At 42.3% G+C, this 24,352-nt stretch overlaps 3 protein-coding genes across 17 annotated transcripts; 1 reads left to right on the top strand and 2 right to left on the bottom strand.

The window, feature by feature from the left end:
• Window positions 1-4,476: 4,476 nt before the first annotated feature.
• Window positions 4,477-5,495, top strand: LOC103714261 (B3 domain-containing protein Os11g0156000-like). Of its 2 annotated transcripts, XM_008801452.6 has the most exons (3): window positions 4,477-5,053; window positions 5,137-5,332; window positions 5,438-5,495. In XM_008801452.6, the coding sequence occupies exons 1-2, from the start codon at window positions 4,477-4,479 to the stop codon at window positions 5,316-5,318; spliced, it is 759 nt and encodes a 252-aa protein (XP_008799674.1). In that variant the 3' UTR covers window positions 5,319-5,332; window positions 5,438-5,495. The 2 variants fall into 2 exon arrangements, with proteins under 2 accessions (XP_008799674.1, XP_038989212.1); XM_039133284.3 differs by having other exon boundaries at window positions 5,137-5,495.
• Window positions 5,496-9,109: 3,614 nt separating this feature from the next.
• LOC103714260 (Pentatricopeptide repeat (PPR) superfamily protein) lies at window positions 9,110-15,392 on the bottom strand. 14 transcript variants are annotated; one of them, XM_088720611.2, is made up of 7 exons: window positions 15,152-15,392; window positions 14,411-14,475; window positions 14,209-14,304; window positions 14,012-14,098; window positions 11,942-12,010; window positions 11,705-11,813; window positions 9,110-11,559 (listed from the first exon to the last, which is right to left on the bottom strand). In XM_088720611.2, exon 7 carries the CDS (start codon window positions 11,272-11,274, stop codon window positions 9,334-9,336), a length of 1,941 nt encoding a protein of 646 aa, XP_088576737.2. In that variant the 5' UTR covers window positions 11,275-11,559; window positions 11,705-11,813; window positions 11,942-12,010; window positions 14,012-14,098; window positions 14,209-14,304; window positions 14,411-14,475; window positions 15,152-15,392; the 3' UTR covers window positions 9,110-9,333. The 14 variants fall into 14 exon arrangements, with proteins under 14 accessions (XP_088576737.2, XP_088576738.2, XP_088576728.2 ...); XM_088720612.2 differs by lacking the exon at window positions 14,012-14,098 and having other exon boundaries at window positions 9,110-11,553; XM_088720602.2 differs by lacking the exon at window positions 14,411-14,475 and having other exon boundaries at window positions 9,274-11,559.
• Window positions 15,393-19,237: 3,845 nt separating this feature from the next.
• Window positions 19,238-24,352, bottom strand: LOC103714259 (cationic amino acid transporter 6, chloroplastic-like). Its single transcript, XM_008801446.6, has 5 exons — window positions 23,727-24,352; window positions 22,949-23,171; window positions 21,952-22,303; window positions 20,647-20,878; window positions 19,238-20,043 (listed from the first exon to the last, which is right to left on the bottom strand). Exons 1-5 carry the CDS (start codon window positions 24,136-24,138, stop codon window positions 19,478-19,480), a joined length of 1,785 nt encoding a protein of 594 aa, XP_008799668.3. The 5' UTR covers window positions 24,139-24,352; the 3' UTR covers window positions 19,238-19,477.

The following is a 24,352-nucleotide window of genomic DNA, read 5'->3' on the forward strand; positions in this document are numbered from 1 at the left end:
CCAACTGTTTCATAGCAGGGTTAGGTCCAATGGTTTCTGAACTGAGGCAAGTCCGATTCATGGACAGCCCCATAATGTGTCTTGAGGAGCCACAAATGTACAGTTGCTAGATTGAGACATCCAGTGCTGTAATCTAGGTGAGGTGAATGTAATTTTGCGACTTTCATGTCAAGCAAACATCCCACCCATGCATGACATGAATCATGGCAAGTCCAAGAAACAACAATCCCTTATACTCGATTTAACAGTAGCCAAGCGGCATATATGTCATTATGAGACTATTATTCAACCTTCTACTCGATGAAGTTGCAGCACGAGATTAGTGGTGGAGAAGGTTGATGCAAGGAGGAAGAGAGAACAAAGGAGCGGGAAGAAAGAAAGGTTGGAGGAACCGCACCAAGACGGAGGGCCAATGCCTCACAAATTTCCATCCAATCATGCGTCCCGATCTCCGAAAGAGCTGTACCTCCCCTGCCCAAAATGAGAAGTCCCTCTCTCTCTCTCTCTCTCGCTCTCTCGCTCTCTCTCAGACTGGAAGATAGAGTGGGGACCGACCTTGCATGCCTTACAATCACGTAAATGGCTGATGCAGGGATGGGTCCCACTGACTGCTGGACGGCCGATCGACACGTGGAATCCGTACTGCGTGCAGATCCCTTTGGCCGTAGATTGGTGGGCTCCTCTTGGGGAAGGGAGAGGAGCACGCTTCCCCCTCTACGTGGCCCCCACCCAGAGTTATCTGAGAGGGGCTCGAACCACGCCATCACTCCCTCCACTGCGGCCTGGTTTGGCTGACAAGAAGACAAAGGCGCAGACGTAGGCTCTATACTCGCTGCCTCTCTCCACCTTTGGTTATTTAGTTCCCTTTTTTCAATTTTTTACGCTAGTACTTGGTAGGGTATATTAGTAATGACAATTACAGCAATATATTGCTGCTTGCTTAATACTCTATTAGAAAAAGGTTGTCATCACCACTACAAATTGATTATAATTTTATACAAGTAGCTATGTATATATGTACATACATAATTCATGTTTTACCATTACAATGATCATTATGATGATGCTAAAAGAGGTTGTTGCTTAAAACCATGAGGATGAGGTAGAAAAAGGAATACATAAAAAATATGGTAGCGATGTTGGAAAACGTGTGAGAATCGGTGCATACATTAGTTTTACTTTGTAAAGTTAATATGATTTTGTTCAATGAAAAATAGATCATATAAATTAGTTTACAATCAAGACTTGCTGATTGGTACATTTGTTCAGCACGTAGAATGCTTTTTCTTTTTTGAATAAATAATAGAAAAAAATGATTCTCAACTTCCATATCAATTATCTTTATAGTTGATAAGAAACCATATTAGCACATGTTAGCATAAAGAAATAGCTCTCCTTTGGATGTGCGCTATATTGAGAATGCTATCTTTTTGCTTCTGCAGTCTACTATTTTCTGTAACATTCAAGTATTCAATCAAGTAGTCCATTCCTTTTTTTTTTTTTTTTTTTTTTTTTTTGGGGGGGGGGGGGGGGGGGGGATCTTTAAAAAAGATAAAACAAAAAAAATTTCAAGGAGGTTTTCTAAGTTTTCAAGATCCCAATTCATTCTATCTAGCGGTACAGTTTAGCCAAGCCGAGTTAAGTAGTTAGAGACTCAAGCTTAACTCGATTCAAAATATTCAAACTTGAAACTCGACTCAAGATCGATCGAGCCTTGATATTCAAGCTCGAGCTCTATTCGATCAAAAAAAAAATGCTCAAAATCGACTCGGCTCGAATATCAACCGAACCATACTGAGTTGAGTTCGAGCTGAAATTCGAACCTTGATCATAATTAAAAAATATGATTAAAACAAAATATAACATAATATTATTTTTATATTATATCTTTAAACAGATATACTCAACTAGTCTCGCAAGCCTTCGAACCAAGTATGTTGCTACTCGAGCTCGACCTGAGCTTAGTAATAATCAAATCGAGTCGAGCTCGGACAACTAGCGAGCTGCTCGGCTCATTAATTTGCACCTTTATTCTATAGATGCCCTTGATTCTTTCGTCTCTTCCGTCTTCTTAAAGAGAGTGGTTTAAGCACATGTGCTGCCATCCAAGTTTGTTGCATTATAATTGAATTGATAATTAAAGATGCAAGCAGCAGACGTATGAGCACCTTTTGACTGAACGGAATAAAGAGCAAGATGATACCTTGTCACTTTGTTGGTCTTTGATTGCTTCAACTTAAATTCATTCACATGTAGCTCATACAATCTCATCAATACTTGACAGCAATTTACTTCTTCATCTGGGCCAAGCACTGACATAAGTTTTTTCTTGGAAGTATTTAAGAAACTAGATACGAGTGGACAATGAGAAACCACGGGGAAAAGATGCCTCAAGAATTCCTGTATGGATACCTGGCCTCACGGAGAAGATCCTAATAAGAAGAAAAGGATATTCTCATGCGTTTCCGTAATATAACGCCATATCAAACTCTCAGAAGATGCCCATTCATTCATGCGAATAGAAAATAGATAGGGATGGGAGTGGGGTTGCCAAAAAACCAAGTGGAGATAGGGGTTGATTTGTCCGGGGGTCTACAGGTGTGTTATGATGTGCGTCAATAAAGAAGGAGCTCGTGGGTTGCATGATGAGGGAGGGAAGAGGAGAGGAGAAGAGAGCGAGCACGCTCTCACACACGCACAGAGAACATCAGGATAGAGAAATGGGAGGGCTGCAAGGGATGTGAGGACTGGCTGTGTACACGACAGCAGCTAAAGGGACTTTGGACGCATCTTATCTCCTCGGGGTTGATGGAAATTGGTGAAGGGATCCTTGAAGGGCCCATCCGATCGATCCCACCTCCTCCTTATAAAAATAGTTGAGTTGGGTCCTCATCAGAGCCACAACCAATAATGCCTCAAGCCACGTGAGGAAATAGCTCCATTTCCCTTTCCTACAGCAAAATAACCCCTAAAATTTTCTTTCTTTCCTTTCAAATACAACAGCCCTTGATATATATTTTTTTTTGATGGAAAAGACGAGCCTTGATGTTAGGGTCTCCGAAAAGTTATCTTCTTAGGTAGCACTATATACAGTTAGAAATCCATAGTTGAGCATGCTCGGGGGCAAGAAGTCCTAGGAATAAAGCCCAAGAACAAACAGGGTATTAAGGTTGGCAAATAGTAAGTCATGGCCACAAAGAGTTAAAACATTAAAACAAAGCCTGACTTTTGCATCCACCTTATGATTGCGACACCAAAGTTCACAATGCTCAAAAACAAGGGTTAGAGTCGGATGGAAGCTGCTTACATTTGGTCAAGATCAATCTATACGTTGCTCGAGTTCTTTCTTGATACGGTGTTGCTTGAGTTGGTTTCGCACATAGATTTCAGTTCATGAAACATAATGAATTGTTTCGAGTAACCGACAGAATCAACAGAATCTAAGCATATACCCTATCTGAAGTGCAGTAGGGTGTGGAGGATCTGAGTTGGTTCTAGCCAGTCAGAACCATTACTTTGTTGCTTCTAAGCGCAGTTACGAATTCCTACCAAAAGGGTGAAATTGAACAGAGAGCAAATCCAGCAGAACTCAATGCATATTTGGAATGTTTTGAAGTCAGTGAGATGGACGCAAGCACCCACATGCAGGATTCTGCTAAGATAAGACTCTCTTGATTGGTAGCATTCAATGCGAGGACGCATGCGGGTGGTTCGCGCATCCAGATCGATCTCCAGATGTGAGTGAGTTGATGCCTTCCAATACTACAGTGAAATTCTTAAAACACCTAATGAAGAGAAGCATCAGAATACTGCTGTAGGGATGATATATATCTGTCGCAGCAGAACTTGCACCGATCTTCAGACAAATGATGTCTTCCAATACAGAAGATAACCTGACTCCTCTGAGCCAGATGCACCAGTTAAAATGCCTGTAGACAGCCCAACAACCAACATGGAATCTATTGCCTGGTCTTCTCCCCCTGGATGGCTGTGATGAGGCCAAACACCATGGTAGCACTCACTACTTTTAAGTACCACCACCTGATCGTTCCTCATCAACTTACTAAAATATAGTAACTTTAGGAACTTTGAACCTTTGATTCTTCCTGTCCACCCAAGTTTAAAAAATATGCAACTAAAAGCCCCCCCTCACATGTTCAGATTAATTGAACCAGGCGCCCCATTCTCTCTCTCTTTCTCTGTCTCTCTTTCTCTCTCTCATACAGTAATATATGAACAACCAAATAAAAATCTAGCTAGCTAGTTCTTTGGCATTTTCTCTTAACCCTACATTGAAATTTCTCTTGACATGTTATAAATGCATAGCAATAATATCTACATGCTTCTCAACACCGGCAGCATCATCACCACCATCTCCAACGCCAACTTTCCACCACCCTCCTTTTCTCTTCCTTTCTACTCTCTTCCATTCTCTTCCCTCCCTCACAAGACTCGACTCCATTCCTCAAGTCGTAAATGCCCACAAACCCTGTAAGCTACCATCCTCCACGAGCTTGGTCTTGGGAGTCACCCATGAATCCTCACCACCACGACCAAGTAGAGCAGGAGGAAGCCCAGGATGAGAGGGAGCTCATGTTCGAGAAGCCCCTCACCCCGAGCGATGTAGGCAAGCTCAACAGGCTAGTCATTCCCAAACAGCACGCCGAGAAGTACTTCCCCCTCGATGGGGACTCGGGCGAGAAGGGCCTGCTTCTGAGCTTCGAGGACGAATCGGGCAAGTCATGGCGGTTCCGCTACTCCTACTGGACCAGCAGCCAGAGCTATGTACTCACCAAGGGCTGGAGCCGCTTCGTGAAGGAGAAACAGCTTGACGCCGGCGACGTGGTTCTCTTCGAGCGCCTGCGGGCTGGCGGTGACCGCCTCTACATCGGTTGCCGGCGCCGCGGTGCTCCCGAGGCCACGCCGGCCCGCGCCGTGATCAGGCCCAATGCTGCACTACCCTGGAGTCCAGCGTACTACACCACAGCGGCGACTTCCTACTTGTACGTTAGCTCAGTGCAGGCAGTGCAGCAGGACTGTCTTCTTCATGCAGGTAGATTCGGTGAGAAATTTAAGTATCATGACTGAATTAAAGAACAAGGAACTCATGAATCCTGTCCAATTAATTGTACGTAGGTGATCAAGTGGAGGAAGAAGTCCAGAAAGCCGCCCCATCACCGGCACCGGCCAACTCGAAGCGGCTGAGATTGTTTGGCGTGAATTTGGACTGCGGACCGGACCGGCCGGAGCCACAGCCGGTGCAACCGGCACCATGGTTCATGGGCCAGAGCCCCGATGCCTCCAGCTCCCAACTATAGTAGACCAGAACTTGGTTCGCACTATGTCTAGAATTAAGCAAAGTGAAGGCGACCATCTCTTTTGTTTAAGGTGATGCGTCGCATTATTCTAGCTTAATGGTTTGGTTGTTACATTACAGGATGGGCTCTCAGTCTCAGATGCAAGCCAAAAAAATGTTGGTGGAAGGAGATGAATTCGGTGGAGAGAGAGAGAGGAGATCTGAGGCCATGTTCTCAAATCCCACCCACCAACGCATCCTCTACCAGGGGTGCTTTGATTGACTTGTGATGGAACCGCAGGAAGGGATGGAAGAGAAAAGAAGAGCTGGGAGGAAAAAAACAAAGGAGGGATGGGAGGGCGTGGAAAAGAAATCCCTGGTTTTCCGGGCAATCTCCACTCCCTTTTTATTTTCTTTCAGAAATTCCACTGTACGGCCCCTGTCGGGGGATGGGGCAAGGTCTCAGGAAACATCAGCTTGAAAAGCAGTAGATCTGAGGTGGGGCCCGATAACACGACCCACGCCAACTCTTTCTTAACTTGTAATATTTTTGAAGGGGCAAAAAAAAAAGGAAATCCAATGAGATTTTTGTTCTATTTTTCCTTGTTATTTTCCTTTTTTTCTGTTGATCTTTGATGGCCTCCGTGAAGTGAACAGTGCTGTAATGAGGTGGGTTCTGGTACATGGATACAGTGAAAGATCATAATAATGAAAGAAAGAAATATCATGGTGGGGTGGCGCATGCAAGAATGAGAGAAAAGACATCTGCGGATTTCCATGTCCTTCGCTTTTATTTCTATATTCATGGTTTTGCCTCCTCCTCCTGGTTCCTTTGGAAGAGAAGTCTAGTTTCAAGTTGCAAGTGAGCTCGCACTCCAAATAGGATGGGAGAAACTTGCTTTGGCCATTGGCTCGGAGACAGGTTTGGGCAGAGAGGGCCACAGTTTTGAAGCAGAATAAGCTAGATTCTCAATAGTTGAGACTTCAGACCTAAGCTCTGGAGACCTGTCTCCTCTGAAAATTCAGTAATATTGTCCCCACTAACAGCTAGGTTTCAAATTTACACAGGGAAGACCTATAGAAATGACCGAGTAGAGTGAAAATTGTGGGCTAAAGAGCTCTAAAGCGAGAGGTTTACTCTAATGAAACCAACATGTACCACCATAAAGAAAGGGCTACGTGGGTGGACTAGAGCGAAAGCTCTCAAGATCTATGGCGGTCTAGATTAATTAAGGACCAAGCTTTACATGTCGGATAGATGCATTTGGAGTATTAATTTGGGCCGCAACAGTGTGGCAGTAAAGATAGGAAGCTGAGAAAGAAACGAAAAGATGCCGCCTCACCATTTCGAAGGGAGGTCTCTCTGCAATTCATTATTCATAACAAAATGGTGCAAGGATGATCGAGTTTGCCAGATGATCGCCCGAACCGTATCGAAAGAAAGATTTCCTGTCCGCTAATGAAACAAGGATCCATGCGCCGCCGTATTATTTTACTTGCGATACTTAAACACGTAATCAAAGGGCACAAACCTAACACATCGATACCTGAGCTAGAAGATTAGCATATCCTTGTATGGCCTCCCATCAAAGGTGGTTCAGCAACTTTGAGGAGAGAAGTCTGCTGATCTCTGTCTACAAAATCAAGTGTTTCAATGTTGTTCCGCACCAGCTAATTGTGCTTCATCTTTCTTGCAATCAACCATTAAGCGGTCGGTCTCTGCCTTCTTTTTTGCCTGCTGCGGCAGCCTTCGGGTAGTATCTTTCTGAAGCTTTCTTTCGTTTACATCGTCTCTATTTTTGGCTTTCATGTAATAAAGGCCGGGTGGCACTTCTCTAGGCCTTCTTTATCATCAAACACACACACACACATAAAATAACTAATGCACTGGCTACTGAGGATAAGGATTATGTCCATTGGCACCAAACTCTGTCCTGATGGAATGAGTTGTTAAACGGCAACAATAACTACTAATCCCCATGCACCTCACACAGAGGGCATCTCCTGCCATTGGAAGTGAAAGGGAGAGCACCTAAGGATACCGTTTGGATGACAAATATGACACTGACGCGACCAAGAGCGCACAGTGGGAGGGATCACAGCAAAGATAGACCTGCCACTGAAGATGATGATGCCTCAAATGATACACCCACCAATCGCCGTGGCAACGAATTCACTGGGCCCTGCAGGATGCTCATTATGATATGCCCCGTCCGCATCTTTTCTTCGAGAAGTCGCTGCCTTCATCAACCCCACCTGCAAGCGTGGTCCACCCAAAATGGCTGACCTGATGACAGTTCATCTTTTTCTTCAGCAGACCTCAAGTGAGTCATTCCACCTTTCCATGTCCCTGCAAAGTTCTGAGGCCCACAGCTTTTCGTATTTCACAGCGGTGCATCCTGAGAAGGAAATTTACTAGCAGAGAAAGTGGAACATGAAGTGAAGCCAGAGATCCATTATTATCAGACAGTGAAAGCTGGGAGAAATTCTTCATGCTGGTTTAGCCTGATGCATGAAATCTATGAATGGAACAGCAAACGGCCACACTCTTCCCGGATGATGAGTTTCATTTCATGTTTCAGTTTGGACCAGTTGAGCTGTATCCTTTGATTGGGAAAATTCTGATTTATGGAGGTGGGGGTGCGAGCAGGACGGTGCGATCCACCTGTCTGCATTCTACTCGTGCGACCGCTACCCGTCCACCGGTGAGTGGACGGCAGCGATCAGCATGAGAAGAGGTGGATGGTGGACCACCGAGGCATGTGGCACTGTCCATGAAACAGCATCATCAATTCGACTGGCAAGGGACTCAAGACCAGTACTTGGGTGTTGATAGCATTTTGATGATCATTGGAATCCAATGGCTAGCAAGACCAAAAACAAAATGCAATCAGTATCTGTATCGACATGAGCAGGAGGGGGAAAAAAATCAAGTTTAACGAATGTCGAACACCTTGGTTGGAATAAACATGTCGAGATAAATAACTAGGATTCTTTCGGAGATTAAGCTTTATATCGGATTAGGCAATAGAATAATGAACTTGAGTGAAGAGCAAAAACTGAGAAACAGAGTGAACCGACTATTCTTATTCTTGTATAACATTGTAGTTTAGGATGATCACATATTATAATATAAAGCATTTCAAAGGGATAGAGAGGACAGAAAAGGTAATCAGAATATCAAATTGTCTGCTTACCACTCAGCAGGTATGTAAGTTCGCAAAACCAACCCACCACTTTGCAACTTTTCAGTTGTTTATTTAAGCCAAACTTTGATAAAGATGGCGTAGCTGAATTTAAGATCAACAGGGGCAAACTTGAGCAAAGGGCAGGTCATATGTCCCTCATCATTGCATGACCAACTTTTCTCCTTAGCTTGCTATAGGATATGTGGCAGTTGGAATCTTGTCCCTTATTCAGATGCAGTATATTCTGCAATTAAAACAGGAGCAGAATGCTCGAAATGATATGCACCAATATAAGATAGATACGATATTCTGGATATAGTTTTGCTGTACGAATACTCAAACAGCATGTTCCTGCTCCGATTCCCAGTCTTCAGCACCACACTCTACCAAAATCACTCAAGAACCCATCTGTAAACATGCTTTGATATGCTCCTGGAGAGGCACTAATAGGCTATGAAAGATAGCTTGAGTGTAGAGACCACACGACCTGCCTTTCAGCTGCTGAACGATAACCTTATCAATCGAACAATTTCAGCATGGTCCGGTGACATAATTATCCAGAGGCATGAGTAATATTATCGAAAAAGAAATGATCATTCTTCACATCAGATATCCCACAGGAATATACCAATAAAATGGTGAATCTCTTCGGTCTCTCACTGATGCATAAGATAAAACCATCAGTGGACTTGTCGAACCATATCTCAGGAGAAATGAGCGAGGTGGCTCATGTACATGGAGGAGGATATGACAAAAAAGTGACATCAGAATCCAGCTGATAGTCCCCCCCCCCCCCCCCCCCCAAAAAAAAAAAAAAAAAAAAAAAAAAAAAAAACAGATGTTTCAGTATCACCAGAAGTCCCTGCAGGAACAAATCCCATCCTTAAAATGATGAAACCGATTAGTATCTCTGACAATGATTTCCCTACCAGTGATCCTTGAGGCTAATTTAATAAAAGAATGGCAGTCTCTGCAGATTCTAAGGTTCTTGTTTATCCTGATCGGCATTCCAGGAGGCAAGCTAATGAGTCCGAAAGCAAGTGCCAACTTCTCACTGTGGTGCTTCAACAGCTCCTCCTTTTGTTCTTCCCCTACATCATGAAGATCACATTGAGTCTCGGCTTTATAAGACAACTTCTTCAGCTCATTCCCAATATCTTCCAATTTAGCATAGATCTCGGTGGTTCTGGCATGGTTACTCCCCCCGACAACAAAAATGTGGACCTTGCCCTTCACTTCTATCCAACTCTTCCCAATCTCCTTTTTTGCACCGCTATCTTTCAAAAGCTTCCTTGCCATTGAAACATCTCCCCATTTTTTATTCGTGGCATATATATTTGAAAGCAAAACATGATTTCCTGCATTATTAGGTTCAAGCTCAAAAAGATGCTCAGCTGCAGTTTTAGCCAATTTGAGATTGCCGTGGATCCTGCATGAACTGAGCAGAGATCCCCACATCGAAGCAGTAGCCTTAAATGGCATTTTCTGAATTAATTCCCAAGCTTCATCAATGTGCCCAGCCCGGCCAAGAGCGTCGACCATGCAAGAATAGTGAAGGACATTGGGCTGCACATAGTTATCTCTCATCAATAGATCAAAATAATGATGACCCTTTTCAATTAAACCAGCATGACCACATGCAGATAGCACCGAGATGTAGGTAACCTCATTTGGATGCATTCCCAGCTGCTGCATCTTCTCAAAAAGAATCATGGCTTCATGGAACCGAGCATGCTTGGAAAATCCGGCGATCATGGCATTCCACAACACAATGTTTCTGTCTTCCATATATGCAAAAACTAAGTAAGCCTCCTCTACACATCCACACCGGGAGTAGACATCAATAAGAGCGGTGGACACAAAGACATCAGTACTTAGACCGCTTCTTATCAAAATTGCATGTAACTGTATCCCTTCAATTGTTGCTGCTAGGCTTGCACAGGCACTAAGAATAGCAGACATTGTATACTGTGTCAACTCCACTCCGATCTGCTGCGCTTTTTGGAATAACCTCAACGCCTCCTCATGAAGATCATTTTGCACATAACCTGCAACCATTGAACTCCATGTGACCGGCGACTTTTCTGGCATTTTTTCGAAAACCCGGCATGCATCATTGATCATATTACATTTTGCATAGACATCAAGAACTGCAGTTCCAACGAACACATTGGAATCCATTGCAGTCTTAAGCGCCAAAGCATGCAATTGTTTGCTCTCAGTAACAGCACATCTGGAAGCACATGCACAGAGGACACTGGATAGAGTAAATTCGCTCAGCATCGTCCCTTCTCGATGCATCTGCAAGAAAAGCTTCAGCGCCTCTCTGTCCTCTCCATAATGGGTATGTCCAGCAATCATGGTATTCCACGAAACTATACTTCGGACAGGCATCCTATCAAACACACGACGAGCGGATCCAATATGGCCACATTTGGAGTACAGGTTGATCAGGATGTTACATGTCAGGATATCAGTGAGCTGACCAGCCTGAATAGCTAAGCCATGGCAGCTCCTCCCTAACACAATTAAATTTTTCTTTGCACAGAGATGAAGGAGATCTTGCAATCCCAATACATTGATGGTGTTAGTGTTAACCCAGACAAGCTTTCTTCCTTTATGTGAGGGTTCAAAAGCAGCATCACCATAACTGAGTGCACCACCAAAATTATAACTGATACCACAAAACATCCTGTATGTGTAAATCAACATTTTCATACTCCGATTTACATGAAAATTGTACTTAAAGAAGCCCTGATAAGTAATTTTTGTCTTTATGAATATTGTCATAATGAATAACAAGAGCAAATTACTTGATGACTCCCACTATGATACATTTGTTGCTGGATACCCTGGCTTTTTTGGAATGACATGTACAAAAGTTAATAGAGATACCGAATTTATTTATATCAATATCATCTCGCTGTTGAGACATAGCATCTTCCATTTCCTCCATGAGTTATTCTATTTCTCCCTGATAAACTTGTAGGTGGCATTTGACTGTATCTTGTATAGGCAGTGGAAAGAGCCACAGGTGCCCACTGCGAAAAAGGCCTCCACATCTCCACTCTATAGCTTGATATCATCAATATTTTTGCATTGAATGCACAAAATGGAATTGTCAAACTCGAGCATAGAAAATAGCAAATTATTTATTATGTACAACCAAGTAACAGGGATGGAGAATAAGTATACAAACAAAATATTAGATTGCACTTACAAGGAAAGGATATTCTTGAAATTACAAGAAATTTCATGTTTGTTTCCTGCGAGTAAGTTCGTCACTGACCATGTGCCATTGAATGGGCATGCCATAGTATCAAATCATCCTATACATTAGGACAATGGCAGCATAAGAAAAAGGTTGGTGTAAATGCATGATCACTTCATACGCTACTTGAATCAGTGAATGGTAGAAGAAATGGTAATTTAAGTGATGCATAACTAAGATGCTGACCAGATGAATTACAGTAATCTAAATCTGGCATGGGACAATGCCATTGCATGTGACTGAGCGCTTCACCACCTACATGACCAAACAAATCCATACAAATGTGCAAATTAGATGTCTATGATTCGCAAAAAAATGTGGTCATGCCTATAAATAGAAGAAAGCGGGTTAATTTTTTGATGTGGTGCCTCTTTTCTTCTTTCATTTGAAAAAAGATAGTGTGGTGCCTCTTATTAAAGGACTAAAAGGGGAAAATCATAAGATACTGGTGTAGAAATTTCAAATAAAATTACTAAGAGAACTGAGAAATATTAGAATTTTGCAAGAGGATCTTTCCAAGCATTTGCATCTCCACAGAACATTAGCAAGAAAATTAACTAGAAAAGAGAGTAAAAGATACAGTAATAGCAATTGGATCGTATATGCCATGAAATTTGCATGAAAGAACATTTATCAACTTAATACCATCCCAGCCTTCTTAGTATAAGGAACGATGTAGTCATGAATAATATGATCATTGGTATCTGAACCAGTCCTTCAAGATTTGAATTTATCCCTACATAGCTAGAAAAATTATTGTTCAAATTTTTCCGGTAATTATGTATGCATCTTTAGAAGTAGCATTTTTATACAGGGATTGCCAGACTGAATCATGTAAGTCTAAATATTTTGCTCAAGCAAGGCAAGTGTGTGATTGCATTCTAAAAGAGAGATATCTTAACCAAGGGGATCCAGAATCCTCTTTTCCGGTGCTTGTTTCCGAGGCACTGCATATAATTCCTAGCAGTGAAAAGAGGTTTATATTTGAGACAGGTATTCTTTTCTTCTTTTTTCCCAGTCCAATCATTTTCTAGATGGTAAGAGCTTTGTCTGGCTTCTTCTCATATGATGTGACCATCTTGATTCAAATTCATTGAACTTTCTCCCAATCATTTATAAATTCCAGACTTTGTGCCCAATACAATGGATGTATTCTGATTTTTGACTGGCAGCTCCCTGATGCATCATCTTCTTTTGCAAGGACTGAAGGACATACTTTGTTTCCTTATTCTGAGTTCCTGCTATTCCTGTAATATGGACCATAGCAATTGTAATTATACAACTCTTTCAACATCCGTAAGCATTCTTAAATCATGTGATATTTGAGCTCCGGTTGTCATACTTGACAGACTTTTAATCATGTTGATATGACTTTAAGCTTGAGATTGTATAAAGGGTAGTCTAGTTATAATAGGACAAACTTTTTTATACAAATGCACCAGGGGAAGATGATCTTTCTGCCTCAGCAAACATTATAATCCTTTAAATCTGGACATACTCATCAGATCAAAACCACTTACCCATGGGAACTTTGTCAAAGAACAATCTAATAGCTCTATATTGTTAACAAAATTCAAACATTTCCCATACCATCCTTACAATAAAATCAGACTTCAGCAGGGTTTCCAGAAATACTTTGTTCACCACAATATTGCCAAGCTGTAGAGACATTTGGAAAACAATTATTTTTTTCAGTTAGAAAAGTTATTTTTCTTTCCTACGCAAGATGTCAAAGCCTAATATCAAACCTTATCTTTCTGACTGTACTCTTTTTTGGATCTTTGCTAAACCGCTCTCCTCTATTACCACCCACAGAGATTTGTTAAACCGCTCTCCTCTATTACCGCCCACAGAGCTTTAGCTTTTAATGTGCCAGTCTTCTTTTTTTTTCCTTTTTTTTTGTGGGGTGGGGGGGGGGGGGGGGGGGGGGGGGGGTTAAAAAGAAATAGCAATCCGCCGCCAGTTCTTCACTATTCTACTGACTTCGCAAACACTGTACTCTCCATAGCTAATGTGATGGAAGACCAAGTTTTGAATCAGCTGCTCGCTTCACTCAGTTTATGTCTTCTATTAAAGGCAACTCCTTACTCCTAAGCTTCAATTAAGGAACTTATTTCCACCTTTCCTTGCTTATTATCAAAATCATTTGATCCTTGTCAATTCAGCAGATTGTGCAGCAATGCAACCTAAAGTCTCAAATTAGTGCATCCTTAGATGTAGTTGAAGTAACAAAGTCAGGCATCATTAATCACTGACCTTTAAGTCTGACCAATTCTCAATCAGATTGGTCCCAAGATCTAAATTATGAACTTTTATGTTCCGTGCCAACTCAGCAGGCAGAGCCTGGGAAATGAAGCAAGACATGGTTACAAGTGACAGAGACTAGCTAGGACTAGGTCAAAAAAATAAAGCTGTGACAACAATTACATGTATTTTATGCAGGTAAAACATACTGTAATCTTGTTTTGAGCAAATCTGATTGACTTCAAAACCACACATGACGTGAGGGAAGATCCAATTTCTTGAATTTGACAATGGGAGAGAGAAAGCTGAAATGAGATGTAAGTTAGAAAAGCTGTAGCAACTTCTGATATAAATGATCATAGTTGCGAAAAAAATGAAAGAATTAAAACCATATCAATATTTAAATCTTACCTTTGTGATAGATGCCAATTTCATCAAAGAGTCACCAATCTCATGAATTGGACTTCGTGAAAGAACTGAAGAGAAAAGATTTAGGAAGAAAGAAAATAAATATTGCCATTTTTTAAAAAGCATTTCTCATCAATGCCCAATATACTGAGTTGGTATTTGTTGACCAAGAGTATGCAATAGAACAGCTAAAAGTTAAAAGGAGGATATCGAAATTATAATGAGAATTGTACATAATGCATTACATCTAAAGCAGTCCAAAAAGAATCAGAACACTATGAGAAGTCTAATGCGAATTTAACATTTTAATATATCCTTGGATCTAACTGAAGAAAAATAATCAAAGCTTATTATTAAAAATATAAATAATCAAAATTGCATTAAAAAACAATCAATTTCTGCACTATTGAAGTTAAATTCCCATAGTGAAATGCATGAACCTCAATCTAAAACTGTAAAAAAATTCAAGAGAATATGGAATCCCGTAACATCATTAGGATGTCAGAACTACTCGTTCGACAATTGTTGTTTTATAATCCGAAGACATTAATTTACAAACTAAGAACAATAAATTCATCAATCCAGCGAAGTTCCCATCCATTTCCCGAAATAGATAGCATAAATTCCACCACAACAGAGAAAGTATCAATTTATCTTCACCAAATTACCACCTTTATCGTTTCCATTGAAAAACAATTCCATTAAGTAACAAAATTTAGATCGAGTAGAGCTCAAAAATCCCACCATAGAAGGACCGTAAGCGCAGAGTATCCGTCTCGAAGCGGCGGATGATCCCGCCAGCCTGCATCCGACGCACCTCGCCGGCGAGGGCATAGAGCAAGAGGCAAGGAGAGAAACGCCCAAATCTCCCCTCGATCTCTTCTTCTCTTCCTTCGAGATGGTCGGAAATGGGAAAACCTAGAGGACCGGGGACGAGGACGAGAGCAGAGGACGGGGGGCCAAAGTCGGACTGAGATATAATACTATCATTGTTTATGACCTTTTCTAAAATAATACCAACCATCAATTTTTTAAGCTAGTCTCGTCATGTTGGTTGCAGGTTCTAGATCAAAAGTTGAAAAAAATTATTACAAATGACTTTCTATTTATAGTATATATTTCCGTTATGTGGCTTAACTAAGTTTGACTGAGTCCCTGCAGGCCGCATGATTCAAATTTAAGGAAGAATCTATTACATATTAACCCCTGTCATAAATAAATATTGTGTGGAAGTTACAGTGTTAAGTTTGGATATTTCCGGCAACTGGGCTGCCGGAACTAATTTGACCTAGTCCGAGCAGGCATGAGGGGACAAATTCAAAGTTAACAAATAGATTTGATATCAACATTGATATCAAATCTTTTGTTATGTTATGCTGAAATATGAGTATTTATTGCATATACCTAAATAAATATAAAAAATTCATGAGAATCAAAGATTCATATCAAGTTTTGATTCTTTACTGAGTTGGATGCATGCCTAAAGGTTAATGGATGGTCAACATGTATCTTTAAGGAGATATCTCATCCGGACCCATTACTTTCTTCTTATTCTTTTCATGTTGCATGAATCTGGCCAACCTTCTCCCTCTCTCTCTTTTCATTTTTTTTTCTTTGATACATAACTTTCTTCTTCTCTTTAGTCCGCAGCCTGCAAGCACTAATGATTTCAGTACATTTCACAGCTTGGTAGAGTGCACGCACATTCCTCTTTTTAGAGTATCCTAATCTTTGAGAGAGAGAGAGAGTAGGCAATGCCCAGAAGCCCAATCCTAGAATCATTGGCATGGGCCCATAGCATCATGCAGGTCAAATTGAGGTGGCTCAATCTAGCTAAAGTCAATTACACATGAGGCTAGCTTAAACCTAACCTAGTTAGCAGGACTTGGATCTACTTCTCAGCAATGCCTCTGTAAAGCATAAGCTGTCCATGGAGAGGTTCCAAGCCCAAAGTCAGAGAGGTGACACCCCATTGTTATTATTATTAAAAAAACAAGGTTCCATGCACACCTGTTATACTAAGACATCAGCAGAGCTTATTAAGTCTTTTTTCTTTTGGTGAAAAGAGCTTATTAATTTATTTAATGAATGATAGATGGCACGAAAGATACATCCACTTTCAAATAATGCCTAACATCTGAAGGCACAATACATGGACGAGGCCCAGCCAACGCATCACCATGTTTCAGGTTTCTTGGCCAACTCAAGGTGGTCTAAGCTGAACCCTACAGTCCAATCAGGCAGTCACAGAGAGAGGAGAAGAGAGAGGGAGAGAGCAAGGCTTATGGAACAGCAGGAAGTTCATTAGAAAGGACAAAGGTAGGTGCGTATTTTTTGACAGAGAGAAATGCAAGCAAGTGGGAGCAGACGTTGCTTAAGAGAGCCGAATCTAATGAGGCTGTCGAGCCCTATTGCTTGTCCACGCATCAAGTGGGAAATGACCTGAGCGTAGGATAAGAAGCGATCTTTAGAATCTTCCCATGTCCCATGGCCAATCCTCTCTACTGTTGATGCTTAGATGACACCCACGACTTAGGAGTCAGACGAGTGATCATATAGTACTAGAATTGACCAATGGAGATAAATGAAGAGAAAGAGGGACAGCAAGTAGTTAGGTGGATGCGGGAATAAAGAAATCCAATTTGGAAGGCTTTAGCTTAGCCAGGATTTGCGCTATATATTTAGTCAAGATGTGCACTGTTTTTGCAGCCATCTGAAAAGGATACGTACTATACTGGCAAAGTGCACTACTTTGATGCTAAAGTGTAACACCTCGGCTTAAGTACTTCTTCCACAATGGATGGATATGCAGAAGTTATTTGAGTTTTCTCGCTTCCTGCTATCTCCTCCTTTTGTTTTCATCCATTGTTGCCACTCCTGGGAATGGATGGTGGAGCCAATGTTCAAGATAAGCTTGAAAGACTATAGGTGAACGAGTAAAAGCTCTGACTGGAATTGAAAAATGTCTCTTCGGCCTTGTCTAATCTTTAATTACTTTTGTCGACAGATATCTCATAATTCTCTTGGGGAATCCCTTTTTGTCCTTGGAAAGCTTATCTAAATTCATCTTCCAATCAGGTTTGTAGGAACAAATGAATTGAATCAAGAGAGAATACCAACTTGTGCCTGCCAAAGAAAAAGTTGCATGTCTCGAACGCAATGATGCGAGTATCAAGTAAATTGACTCCCATTTATCCTCTCTCTCTCTCTCTCTCTCTCTCTCTCTCTCTCTCTCTCTGTGTGTGTGTGTGTTTGTGTGTGTGTGTGTGTGTGTGGAAAAAGGGACTCCAACTTGTATGGCCAACTTCCTTTGCATAATAAGCATTTGCTACATAAAAGTCTAAAAGCTAGATAGGTATCACAATATGCAGGCTCGAAGTAAACATTACATATTTATTATTTGAAAGAAAGTGCCACCTTTGATCCAATGACATCAATCAGACTCTAAAACAAATAAGAAAATCGAGGACTCACATGCCGACATACCACTTGCCATGATATGTGCTCCTCTTTGCCTAAAGTTTACCTCTTAACTACCATAGAAAGTGAACTTCTTCTCTTTTTCAAAGTAGGAGAGTAGGAAAGAAGGGTCACCCTACCTTTCTTCTATTCCTTATAAAAGATATCACGAGGTGAGGGTAACAAATAGGGCGGTGGATATCTCGTTATTATCATCTTATAATGCTGACCAAGACACTGTTGGGGCCAAACCTAGCTATCACAATTTAGAACAGAATAAGTTCATGGATTTGGTGGAGGAGGTCATTTTCCTTTCTTCCATTTTGTGTGGTGGTCCAGTGATTCTGATACAGTGCAGCCACCTTCTCATGATAATTTTGCAACAGAAGTGGCTGCAGATTGCTGCAATGGTGATCCCTAATCACACTCCATCATCTGATTCCCAACAAAAGGGGTTATGATTTTTTACATCAAGAGCAGCAGGGGGGCTGGATGTTGTTTTGACTCGCATGCGAGAATTGAAATGATTGCAGCCATCTCATGTTTGAAAACATGTGGGGATTAAAAAATAAAGAGTGGATCTTGATCGGGTGCAATGTCGCCATGATTCGATTCTCCTCAATCCTAGAAAAGTGCTAGGTGATTTTCATCCAATCCCATTTAGAGCGAGTGCTCGCAAACCATTGAGATTGAGAAAGATCGCATTTTGACATTATAACTATCTAGCAACCATGATTATATATTTCATAAAAAGAAAAAAAAGGTGAGGGTGAGGTATAAAAAGTGGAGATAACATATAGACATAAGGAGGGTAACAAATAAAAAACACCCGACAAACACGGAAGTTTGATGCAGAGAAGATGGAGCTGCCATAAGTTTTATCAGAGAGAGTATTATATGAAGTTGTGAAAATGCTCTAGTAAGAGCAAATAATCCGAATGTATTGGTTGAAGTATAAAATACAAACATTATTTTGTTTCAGGTGACAGTTCTCTTTTATTATTATCGAATAACTTTCTTGCATATGTTGAATAGTCTATATAACCAACCGAAGATATGCAATATCTCGCTAATAATGATATGTAAGTTATGAACATAGCTTTGTAACTTAACCTGGCCAAACATTTGAAATACTATTTACTTCCCAACATATAACCCAAGCTTGGAATTGATGACTTCTTTAATAATGTCTATCATCAAATATATTAATTGAAGATGAAGTCTCGTAGACCATTTCAATTGGAATCGGACGCAATGGATGTCTGAACGAAATTAACTACCCTGGCCATTTCAAATGTCCAAGTCAGCCCAGACAGACACCAACACAATTTTACTGAATTCTAACTCAACCAAGAAGCTGAAGGAAAGAGATGTTGAAACCAAAATACATAAAGGAAATTAATTCAAAAGCCATCTATCTTACAACTTGCATGTATAAAAAGCCTTCCTTTTCTTTTCTTTGGCATTTTGCCAGTTAGAATTTCTTTTTGGCCCCCATTTAACTCCCCAAACCCATTGGAAATAGAAAGGGAAAATGGAAATTGGTAAAGAAAAAAAAAACAGAACATAAGAAAACAGAACGAAAGCTTTGATCCTTTTCTTCAGCTCCTCTTACACCCTGAAGCTTCCATCATTATTTTCCTCTGGATAGCTCCGGCTATCTCCAGCTTTGTGCAGATCACCATTCTCTTCGGCATCAACACTTGCATGCACGCTATAGAAAACATAAACCAGTACTGCAAGCACCGAGAAGAAGCCGAACCGCACAAACGAAGGCCGATCGAGAGAACCCAGCAAGAACAAATTCAGGAATACAGAGATGGAGGGTATCCAAGGCATCAATGGCACACCCCAAAACTCAGGCTTCCGAGCCTGCGGCACGAGGAGTTGGAAGGCTTGCAGGATGGCAATGGCCGACACAGCGCACGCACCAAGCAGCAGGGCCTTGGTCCTCCCAGGCGGAGCGAAGTTCCATACAAGGGTGAAGGCAAGGGAAGCAAAGGAGAAGCAGAGGAGAAATGAGATGGTTGGCCATGGGTTGGTGGAACCGGCCGTGACATAGCGCCTGTAGATCACGGCATTGGCTACCATGTAGAAGACGAAGAGAGTGCCGATGGAGACGAGGCTGAGGAGGACGTCGAGTTCGGTGAAGAGAGCTATGGCAGCCGTGAACACACCTAGACAAGTCAAAGATGGATCCAAATATGCGTCAAAAATGTCCAAAAATTACAGGAAGAAGAAAGCTACTTAGCACCAGAACTATACTGAAGAACTAGTAGCGAACAGCAATTTTGTAGTTAATAATTCTTCGAACGTTACGCATGGCCTCCCAATCCTTATCAAACGTTTCCTGCTCAATCCGGCAATAACAGGCCTAAGTCCTGTTCATCTTTTGTCTCTCGGAGTTCAGTTTCTTTCATTAATTAGGAAGAAAAGGAAGAACAAACTGTCTCTGTCTTCATCAGCGTCATTCTGTGAAATGACTTGTAAATTTACAAGACTTAAGACTCATTCTTTTATTTAAGAACACGATCACCACCCGTATACAATTAACAAAATTTGGTATTATTTATGATAAAAAAAAAAAGATGACAAGCAATCTTAACTCCTAAATTTCAGCATAAACTTCTACAATTTGTTTTTCTTAAAAAAAGAAATATATTTATCAAAATTGAAAGCTTTTTTTTTAAAAAAAAAAAAGAAAGTAAAAGGGAACCAAAAAAGGAAAGAGAAAGGGATGTTAGTGGGCCCCAGGGAGAGTTGAAGATTGCAAGCCGTACCGAGGAAAGCGGAGGCGTTGACGGGCGTGGAGGTGGAGGGGTGGACCCGGGCGAGCCATGCTGGCACGACGCTCGACCGTCCGATCACGCACAGATACCTCGCCTGCCCCAGCATCGCCACCAGCAAGGACGTCAGGATCCCGAACACCGCCCCCGCCCCGATCACGTTCGACACCCATCCCCAGCCGTCCGATCCCCTGAACGCCGCCGAGAACGGTGCTTCTATGTCTATCTGCCAACACGCAACACCAACACCCAGTCAAATCAAATGGATATGTACACGTGTACGCACGTGGGACCCACAGCAACACCCGATTATATTTCTTGTCACGTAGATATCAGGGTCCGTATCTTTGAATCCGGTCAGAGTAGACGGTAGGGAAGGGGATAAAAAGGTGACATCGCACGTTCCTCCCCAACCGAACACATTAATTTCACGACGGCGATTCGGGTCATGGTACGGTGGGTCCACCGCCTCGACGGTCAGGATAGGACTTAAGAGAGAGCGACCAACAACCTATTTAGGTTGTGGATTAGAGAGTGAGGAGGAGAGCGGCCAGCTACAGCACAAAGTTTGATGCAGGACAGTAGGCGGAACGGAATGCAAGATTTCTTATACGTGAGAAAGGTGACAATGGTCAACTGCTGTTATTATTTGCTAACTATGCAAGCAATCATGGCGAAATATGACACAAACTTACTTAAACCTGTCGTACTCGGCCTGTGTGGATGGAGAGCCCTTAAGGGTTCGGGTCTTTTAACATCAACATGGGCATAAAAGGACAACTTAATATATTAAAAAAGGAAATAACCTGTCCGGGCCTCTCAATTTCTGTTGCTAGAAGGTCAGCCACTTGGGCATATAATAACCCCTCGAGTATAGGAGGAGGGAAATATGTTGATCACAAATGACTTTAGGATGATTCACACACATCCACACAAACCTACGTGGCTTTCGATTCGAGTAACATTAAGCAAAAGCTATGAGATGTTGTTTTCAAATGATGAATGTCCGATAAGCCATGTAAAAAAATATAAAAATATATAAATAAATCTATCTCATCCCACCAACTTAAGTTTTTGAAGCAAGTGAAGTGGTGATTTAAATATGGTATCAGACTATAAAGTAGGCCCTAGAGATGAGAGGCCCAATTTCCTCTTCACAGTGGACCTAAATCTCACCCTGTAATCAGAGTCCAGACCGATCGACACAAGGTTCCTATTCCTACCTATGATGTATAATTTAAGATGGAAAGGGAGAAGTCGGGGGGGGGGGGGGGGGGGGGGGGGGGGGGAGGTTCTTACAGCATCGTAGGGGAGGAGCATGACCATGGAGGCAGCCATGAGGCAGTAGAGAACTGTGACAAGGACGACAGAGCCCGAGACGCCAATGGGGATGTCACGGGTGGGGTTCTTGACCTCCTCCGCCATGGTGGACACGGCATCGTAGCCGATGTAGCTGAGGTAAACCAAGGCCGCGCCGTTGAAGACCCCTGAGATGCCGTAGGGGAAGAACCCGCCAGGGTTCTCTTCTGGGTTCGCTGGGTGCGTGAAATTCTTAGAGTCCCCTCGCCAGAATCCCATGACAATTATAAACATGATGAAGGCCAAGTGCACCGACGTCAACACCAAGTTTAGAACCGAGCTCTCTTTCGTACTGCGATGCAGGGGAAATAAATAAGCATAGGATTATAAGAGAGCACGAGCACACTGGAGAAAACAGAGGAACGAATTCATTTGACATATAAAACAAGGAAGAAAACGAAAAATAGATGCCGAATTCGTCATACTCAAAAGCCAAAAAGAAAAAAGAAGTACGATAATTACAGAAAAAGGAGCCGCCCTTGAACAGAAAAGATTGAAAGAACGGTAAAGAAAATCGCAGTGAAATAGCCATTAAGAGAGATCGAGAACATATTGAATAGAATAGAATTGGAAAAAAAAAAAATCAAGTTTTTGGTTTTTTTTTTTTTCGTTTTTTAGTGATCCCTGAGTGGAATAAAGATTTTAACCGGAGGCGATGAAAGGTAAAAGAAAAGGTGAAAGACACACAAATTTTTGATGCGAATGTAAAAGGTTTGATTTGATGACAGAAGAAACAAAAGAAAGTAATGATGATTGGAAGCGTGGAAAGGTGAACAAAGAAAGCCCCACGAAAGCGAGTTCTCTTTGTGACAGGTGACGACCAGAACAGAGCTCCACTTCGAAACGAAGAATGAGACAGAACCATCCAAAGATTGGATTTTGCTTCACCCTCTCGCCCTCTTGCTCGCTCTCTTTTTTGAAAAGCGGTGGTGGTTACCTGTAACAAATGCACACAGTAATGATCAAAACCACGGCTACCGCCAGGAGATCGATCTGGTTGAAGCCTTTGGGGAGGCCGGAGACGGTGATCCGCCACCTCGCCGCCGTGTCCACCCCGATCACCGTCCCAAGATATGCCGTGAAGCTCCGTGCCGCCGCCGCATTCGACAACACGTACTCCATTATTAGATTCGCTCCCGTCAAAAAGGCCGCAAATTCTCCTGGAAAAAGCAAAAACAGCAGAGGATAATAAACGAAGCAGAAGATTGCGCCCATTCATCGCCCTAAAAGGAGAAATGAGGGAAAGAAACCTCAAATGTTCAAAAAAAAAATGGAGCAAAGCAAAGAAAGAAATCCAGACGGATAATATACCAAACTAGAAACAGCTCCAGTTGCTCGGATTGTCATTCAAAATTCAGATAGTTGGTAAAATAAGTATTAGAAAGCTTCCAATATGTTGTAAATTAATCTCGGAAAGTAGCGAACGTCGTAGAAACGAAGGAAGAAATTAGAAACAGAGATGATTGCTTGGAGAAAAAGATCGCCTCTGGATACGTTAAGCAACCGAGTTGATCACAGATTTCAGCAACAAATGCCCTTTTTTCTGATTTTTAAGGGAAAAAAGGAAGATCAAAAACGAGAAAAGCGGCTCAAGATCCCTTTTTTTAATTTTGAGTGAACTGAAATCCTAATTTTATCTTTTGACCGAAAACAAAATCCATTGTTTAACTTGGAAAAAAGAGATTTTTTATGAGAGAGAGAGAGAGAGTACGGACCAAAGGTGACCCTGAGGTAGCTGAAGGCGCCGCCGGCAACGGGCATGTCGACGGCGAACTCGGTGTAGCAGAACGCCGACAGGAGGGCGCAGAACCCCGCAATGGCGTAGGACACGACGATGGCGGGGCCGGCGTTTTGGCGGGCGGCGCGGCCGGTGGTCACAAAAACCCCGGCACCGACCATCCCACCAAGCCCCAGCCCAACGAGGTCCGGCCACCGCAGCGCCCGCGCCATGTCCGAACCGGACCGCGCCCGCACACGGCTCATCTCCTCGTACGTCGTCGTCACCGACCCCACCCGCCGCCGCAGCCGTCGGGGGGTCTCTGCTAGCGCCCAACCGTACGCCCTCAGACTCGCGAACGACGACGACGACGCCGCGGCGCCGCCGGTCGAGCCCGCTGGCTTCTCCATCTCTCTCTGCTTCTCGTTCTCTCTCTAGAAGAAGATAAGAGGGCCTTGTGTGTGATTTGGAGAGAACCAGGGGGTGTTATAAAGGGTGAGGAGCGATGGATGGAGATAACGGCTGGAGAAAACGAGACGGAGGAGAGAAGAAGCGGAGTGAGAAGAAGGGCGAGTAAAACGGCCTCCAAAAGCTGGCAGGGAAAGCAGGGGTACTTTGGCGTCT

The sequence above is a fragment of the Phoenix dactylifera genome, chromosome 4, assembly GCF_051530095.1.
Source record: "Phoenix dactylifera cultivar Ajwa chromosome 4, Ajwa_hap1_PhDact_Kaust_v1.1, whole genome shotgun sequence".
NCBI classification, from domain to species: Eukaryota; Viridiplantae; Streptophyta; class Magnoliopsida; order Arecales; family Arecaceae; genus Phoenix; species Phoenix dactylifera.